The 6748-nt window shown below is 39.6% G+C and overlaps 1 protein-coding gene across 1 annotated transcript; it reads right to left on the minus strand.

The window, feature by feature from the left end:
* Nucleotides 1–3446: 3446 nt before the first annotated feature.
* Nucleotides 3447–6453, minus strand: LOC118558739 (ladderlectin-like). Its single transcript, XM_036129303.1, has 6 exons — nt 6438–6453; nt 6302–6343; nt 4435–4544; nt 4187–4321; nt 4004–4115; nt 3447–3746 (listed from the first exon to the last, which is right to left on the minus strand). The coding sequence occupies exons 1-6, from the start codon at nt 6451–6453 to the stop codon at nt 3679–3681; spliced, it is 483 nt and encodes a 160-aa protein (XP_035985196.1). The 3' UTR covers nt 3447–3678.
* Nucleotides 6454–6748: the final 295 nt, after the last annotated feature.

Consider the following 6748-nt stretch of genomic DNA (forward strand, 5'->3'; position numbering starts at 1 on the left):
AATTTTTTTCTGTCGTTAACAAATGTCTCTTTTTGGTTTAATTTTCTAGCTCAGCAATTTTTGGTTAGTTGAGAACTGAAACAGCAACTCTATTCTTCAAATATCCTCTGGCAAGTCTGACGTTTATTCCTTCAACTCAGCTAAACTGGCTTTACCAAACTAGATGAAAAAAATCTGCTAAGGATCTCTCGGATTTAACGACTGAAATATTGTTTTAAAGGGATGCAGTTGGGACCAAAATTTGCTTTGAGCCACAAGAACATCAACACCTGCCTGCGCGCTCATAAAGTTAAGCTGTGTTGTCAATTGTCTAACTGTGTTCCCTAAAGACTACATCAGAGCCAGGGTCCTGAAGTTTAGCGTGATATTCAGTTTTTCTGGCACTCAAACAGTAGCAGTGACCTCAACGTCCACATCAACCTAAAGGGGTTAATAAATGGGACATTTACACTCTACTCCGCACGCTTTGAGAGTTTTTTCCCTACCCGGCTGGGTTGTCTCACCCCTACTCAGAAGGAATATGGTGGTGGTTGAGTGGAGGATAGCTCTTGCATGAGTAGACTGCTCGTCGGTGATTGGTCATGAATGTGGCCAGCAAGCCAGCCAAAGTTCACCGGTGGAGCAAGGGGGGGGGGATCAACATTCATTTGCTGACTCAATTCTACCAAGAAGCCAAAACTGGAATCTACACTGTAAGCTGTGAAGTTGTCTCTAAAGCAGGAGTCACCAACCTTTTTGAAACTGAGAGCTTTGAAAAGGAACAGCAACTGAATACAATATTTAAAATGCAGCTCACTGGAGGGTTGTGCTATTTTTTTGAATAGGCCTGAGGGCATCACATATGGCCATGTAGGGGGGGGGGGGGTTACCTGCAGGAGAGAGAATGCTCCAGCGGTGGTGTGGACCAAAGCCCAGCCTGAGCTTCACACAGATAGCAGATCCTTCTCTCTTGGCAGCTGCTGCGGTGTGGAGTAAACCCCTGGCAGTGTGGAGGCTACTGGATGGCAGAGTAGCAGCGGCTGACAAGACAAGAAGCTGTCACTGTCGCTGTGGAGAATCCTGGACCTTTGCTCCGCCACAGCCGGCGGATGCGATCCAAAGAAACCTCCACCAAATCATTGCAGCATAGTGTGAATACTCTATATTCAGCCTGTAAAAATAAAAAAGCCCTAAATTTGAACTCTGTGAGGCAGCTTGGAACATATCTTCTGCCCTCTGTGCTTCTCTCTCTCTCACACACATCAATAATTGTCTAGGGCAGGCAGAAATAAACTTTGCATTATTACTTCAGCCTGATCTGTGATCCAGATATTTATCCCAGTGGATTATTTTATGCTTCAAAATCATTGAAGACATTCTTGCGTATACAATATTACAAACATATGTATTTTTTTGGCTTAAATGTTTTTTGGCTCTGACTGAACTGAATGAAGGTGAGGAGAACGCTGACCCTTTCATTTTTCATGATTCTGTGTCTTCGACAGGACACTGGGGACTTATTTAACTCTCTCTGGCAAGTTCCTCTCACCTCAATAACTTTCAGTAATCCGGTTTTTGATAATCCTGTCGGCTTCCTAATTATACGGTTATGGTGCTTGAAATGTACAATAAAACAGGTTGTTTTCAATGACTTGGAAACGGTGTTTCAATGTTATGGTGAAATGATGTAATGTGGGGACTTACTGGGAAAGATAGATTATTGCGTCTGCTGAATCAGATGATTTACATTCATGTTACTGCACAGTAATCTATATTGTCTATAAAGGCACTGCTATCTGACTTTTTGACTCAAAAATGAGTCTATTAGCTGCTAGGGACTATTTGCCCACTTTAAGCTTCTCAGGAAGTGTTTGTCAGTGCAATCAACTGATTTCAGGAAAAAAAGGGAAAAACAATGTTTGGAAAGGTTACGTCTTATTGTGTCTGCATGTTATGTGTAATCTGTGTGCATTCATCAAAAAATGTCATTACGGTAACAGATAACGACAATAAAGATTTCAGATTCTCAATTCTTGAAAATGTTGACATTTTTCTGTTTTAATTTATCAAAGACAGTTTTTTTTTTTCTAAATCCCTCTTTCAGAGGGGATAAAAACAATGCATGAGGTTTGGTAACTTTTAGTTCACAGCTTGTATTTGTTGCCACTTGGTTATCATATCTCTGTATGCTGACAGAGGATATCAAGGATGAGCAGTTATTGATCATTTGAGATAGACCCATCTCCAGCTGTCTCTAAGTAAAAACAAACATTCTCCAGAAGGGTGATTGTTTGCTCTGTTTTATGCATGTCTGAGATGTTCTTAATTTACACTTCAGAAGCACTTTCAGTGGAACTGAATCAGGATGTCACATTTAAAGAATGCCCACACCTTTCCCAAACACCTCACGGGCAATTAAGTATTTATTATTTTCATGCATGTATGCAGTCAACTTCTGTATTTGAGATTCATGCAGCGTAATCTTCTACATTAGATTGGCTTTGATGTTGTGGAGATTTCCTAGAATTTGATTATGTCACGACTCAGTCGGCAGCACCGTGCAGTTTCTGCTGGTTCTGCCTCCTCTGCTCTCTCCACAGGTGACTGCAGTTGACAGGTGGGCGGGGCGCGCACGCCTGCGGCTGGTTCTGCAGCGCTCGGCGGCGTTATATAAACTGCGCTCAGACAGCTGGAGGATGCCAGAGTGTTAACTGTTGTGGTTGCCTCTCGTTCTGGATTCCACGCCAGCATTCTCTCGTGCTCTGACGGTCCTAGCCAAGTCCTCTGGTTCTTGCTGTTCTGGACCTCGCTCCGGACTTCCCCCCACCTCACTGGATTTCCCCTGGTTCCTCCAGCTGTTCTCGGATCACTGGTCCCACCGGCACTGCTCGGACCCGCTCAAGACCCGCCTTCCCGCCTGTCAGCTGCTCAGTCAATGTTTAAAGGTGTAGGAGCCAATTATTTTTTGTTATTAATTAAATTTGTATTTTTTGTGTATAATCTAGTTAACGTTATTTATTTTACTTTATTGTTTGATATTTGTTTTGAGATTATGTGTTGGTTGTTTAGTTTTCTTTGCTTCTGGTTATAAGCAATTTGGGTGGATTAAGTTTATAAATAGGCTGTCAGTGGTAGGACCAGCATGCATCTGGGTGGGCGTATGGTTTTTTACCAGTGCAAGAGAAGCAGGGAGGAAAATGTTTGTCAATTTCGGTTTGCTTGCTTGCAAATGAGAAATAAACCACAAACTAAACGACTTTACCTGGAAAATGGATTTATTTTTGCCTGCGTAAATTACTCGTCCAAGGTTCATATGTGGCCCTTGTGGATTTTTGGAGATGTCAAAGCTGGGCCACAACAAAAGGTAAACATTAATATATCAAAGGCGGGGGGAACAGACCACACAAAATCTTGTTTTTATGCTTCAAATGTTTTATTTTTGAAAGGCCGAAGAAAACAAGAAAGTTTTGCTTAAATTATATATATTTTTATAACACATTCAGCTGTATTTAAAGAGAGAAAATCCACCCAATGTATATTTGTGACTTCATTTTCCCAGGTTGCAACAAAAAGAAATGATGTGAAGGAAAGAAGCAGAAATGAGATTTAGGACATCTGAGGCTTCAAAAAGGCAGATTAACAGAAACACGTAACACCAATCCTCCACTGGATCCTGCATCTTTGTGAACCTCCGACTCATCAGATTTTCTTGGCGCAGACAGAAGGAAGTAGGCCAGAACAATGGTAGTCATCCCAGCACTTTCCACCTTTGAGCAAGAGAACAACTTAGTCAACATCACAAAAACAAAAATCCTGAAAGCGTCAACAGTATCATAATTATGGGAAAGGTTGATAATCCAAAATTTTTGATCCCCCTTAAAAAATCAAGATAAACTACCTTTAATCTAGTCAATGTAAATGTATGGCAGCTAAAAAGCTTACTTACAGAGTAAACCAGCTTATCACCTATGAGTCCTTTTACCGTTTAAGAAAACACAATTATGTGTGATATTTTTCTTCTTACCTGAATAGTTTATCTGCAAACAGCGCTGCCCTCCCTTATAATTATTAGGCTCTCCTCGACACCAGTTTGTGTAGTGCAGAGGGCTTCCATCACTCCAAAGCCAAACGCTCGTCTGAATGAAAGAATTCAGCAGAAGTCACGTTTCATCCAATGTTTCACAAAATACTTTACAGGTGAAAATACCTCCTGTGCGTTAGTGCCTCCAATCCATGTTTCTTCGGACCCATGAGATGCCGTAGTTATCAGAGACTGAACCTGATGGTACTCGTCCAAGTCATGAACTGATGCCAGGTTTGCCCCCATGGACAGACAGTTTTTCTACAGACAAACACAGAATGATGTTCTGAAGTAATAACTGGGCTTTTTCAATTAAGTATTTTGAAATAAGACTAAGTAAAAAAAAGTAAAAGCACAATGTTGTTGGAAATCACCTCAGCTCTAGCCCAAGACAAGGCTTTGGCAACATAGTGGAAGCAGCGACACTTAATCAGAGACCAGCCAGGAGGACAAGAACTGGATCTCTTGACCATGTCAACTTCTTCTGATGACAAAGAGATGGAGAGTCTGAGCTAAAGACATTGTATGTGCAGTCTAATTAATTATATTTACTTTATTTAATGATGGGTTATTACATCAAGTTGACACAAAATCAAATTAGTTAAAAAAGATGCCACATCAGCTGTATGTTTAAAGTTAATGTCCAAGTTGATTACAATCATTAAGACAACTTAATTTGTTTTGTGTAAATTGTCTCTCTATTTAAATAAACATAACTGAATATTTTTTATGTGTTTTTCTTAACAAATCAGTGTCTAAGAGTTAATTTTCAGTTGAACTTGGAAATAAATAAGACATGACCATTTCTTTATGCCACTGAGCTGGACAAGGAGCCATATTTACCTGACAACCAGGCACAATTGGGAACGTGGTAAGAGAGTTAAAAAAATATATGTAAAGCTCTCCATTAAAAGTCCTAATAGTGGCATCCTGGGAACACCAAGTCTCCATAACAACCATTACAACCAGCCACTCGCCCGTTTAGGAGGAGCCACCCCAAACAAAAATATGTAGGTTTCGCTGCAACAAAATGTTGTCAGAATCTACTTCTATTATTTTGTTATTTAAATTTTATTAAACTGCTTCGAGGTTCTGCTGTAATATGGTAACGCTGGTAATATTTCATTATAGATTTATTTTCTCAAATTCAGATTTTTATTGTAATACAGCCTATTGGTTTCTGTTAACGTTCTTCTCATTCGTAAGTACAATTTTATTTTAAATAGCTCCATTTGGGTAAAAATACAATGTGCTTCACAGACATAATCCTCTGGGATTATTAATGTATGTCTGATTCTGATTCTGAAAAGGTAAAAAAAATACACAAGACAAAACTGAACAAAAGCCTTTAAAGGAAACCACTGAGTCTGCTGATCTCGGAGTCTGAGGAAGGGAATTCCAGGAGAGGAGAAGAGGATTCTCTGTCTCCTTTAGTTCTCAATTTTGTGCAGGGAACAAAAGTTTGAAGATCTAGTCAGGGGCCTTGCTGCAGCATTTTGGACAGACTGAAACTGGTTTAGAGAGGTTTTTGGATGAGGTGCATTGCAGTAATCCAGAGTCAATTCAGAATTAGGTTTATTTGCCAGTTATGTACATATCTATAAGGAATTTGATTCTGGGTTCTACAATAGTCATGATGCAGATGGCATTCATCTCAGGACGAGAGACAATAGGGCTATGTTTGGCAATGTTTCACAAATAGTAGAAACAGCAACGAACCAGAGATCTGACAAGGTTTTTACATGTAAAGCCAAATTACAGATTATCCCAAAGTTTCTAAGAGATGATTTTGTCAATTGGCCGAGATGCCCGAGAATCTGCTTTTTCTTTAGTTATTTTTTTCTGGTGCAAAGATGATTACTTCAGTTTTTTTCTTCACTTACTTGAAGACGACTTTCAGCCATCCAACTTTTAATTGAATCCAGGGATTCAATAAAATGGACTTTATGAGTAATTTCAGTTATCAGTCACATAAATAAGGGTTAAGCATGTCTGCGCAACAAAGCATTTTGTCTAAGAGAGTCAGCAATGCTTGATGGTTACATAGCATTCTCTGTGTTTAAAATGCTGTAAAATAAAATAGGGACTTGTTTTATGAACATTAAAGCCTCCTCCTTAAAGGTATAGTGAGATCAGGCCCAATGGGCTTTAAAAGGAAAGTAGTATCTGTATGGATCCCTGCTACAGATGGTAGTTATTCCACGAGAGCGATCTAATAATTATATGGAAACGTAACCTCACCGTCTACAACAGCCTCCTCAGCTGCAAGTTCATTTTCCATACCTTGAAAAGACAAATGGAAAAACATGTTAAATTCTTTGTTTACAAAGCAGATTATGATCAATCTGTCCTAAAACGAGGTGAAAGGGTCACTAACCTGCTGGATCTCCCATGTTTCCAGCTACAGCTACAGAAAGAAGAGCTCAGTTTAACAAAAATCAGAATTTTACCTTCTAACTAAAATGTTCTTCATTCCAGGTATACCCTACAGGGATACAACTATCAGAGTCGGTTTTTATAATAATATATGTGGTTAGATTAGATCAGTCTGTCTGCAGAAATAAAGAACCGTTGTCAGGAATAGTCTCTCTAACAGACCAAAGTCAGAGAAACTCACCAGCAGCTTGACTCAGAGCCAACAAGGCACAAAGAAACAGCAGCCCAGTCAGAACCTTCATGATGCAGATT

Source organism: Fundulus heteroclitus, unplaced genomic scaffold (assembly GCF_011125445.2).
Source record: "Fundulus heteroclitus isolate FHET01 unplaced genomic scaffold, MU-UCD_Fhet_4.1 scaffold_153, whole genome shotgun sequence".
NCBI lineage: Eukaryota > Metazoa > Chordata > Actinopteri > Cyprinodontiformes > Fundulidae > Fundulus > Fundulus heteroclitus.

What these genes read in the sequence shown, in the direction of transcription:
- LOC118558739 (XM_036129303.1), bottom strand. An exon ending in TGTCTTGGGCTAGAGCTGAG is followed by an intron (nt 4,322 to 4,434) that starts GTGATTTCCAAC and finishes GTTTGTCTGTAG; the next exon opens with AAAAACTGTCTGTCCATGGG. An exon ending in TTTGCAGATAAACTATTCAG is followed by an intron (nt 3,747 to 4,003) that starts GTAAGAAGAAAA and finishes TCTTGCTCAAAG; the next exon opens with GTGGAAAGTGCTGGGATGAC.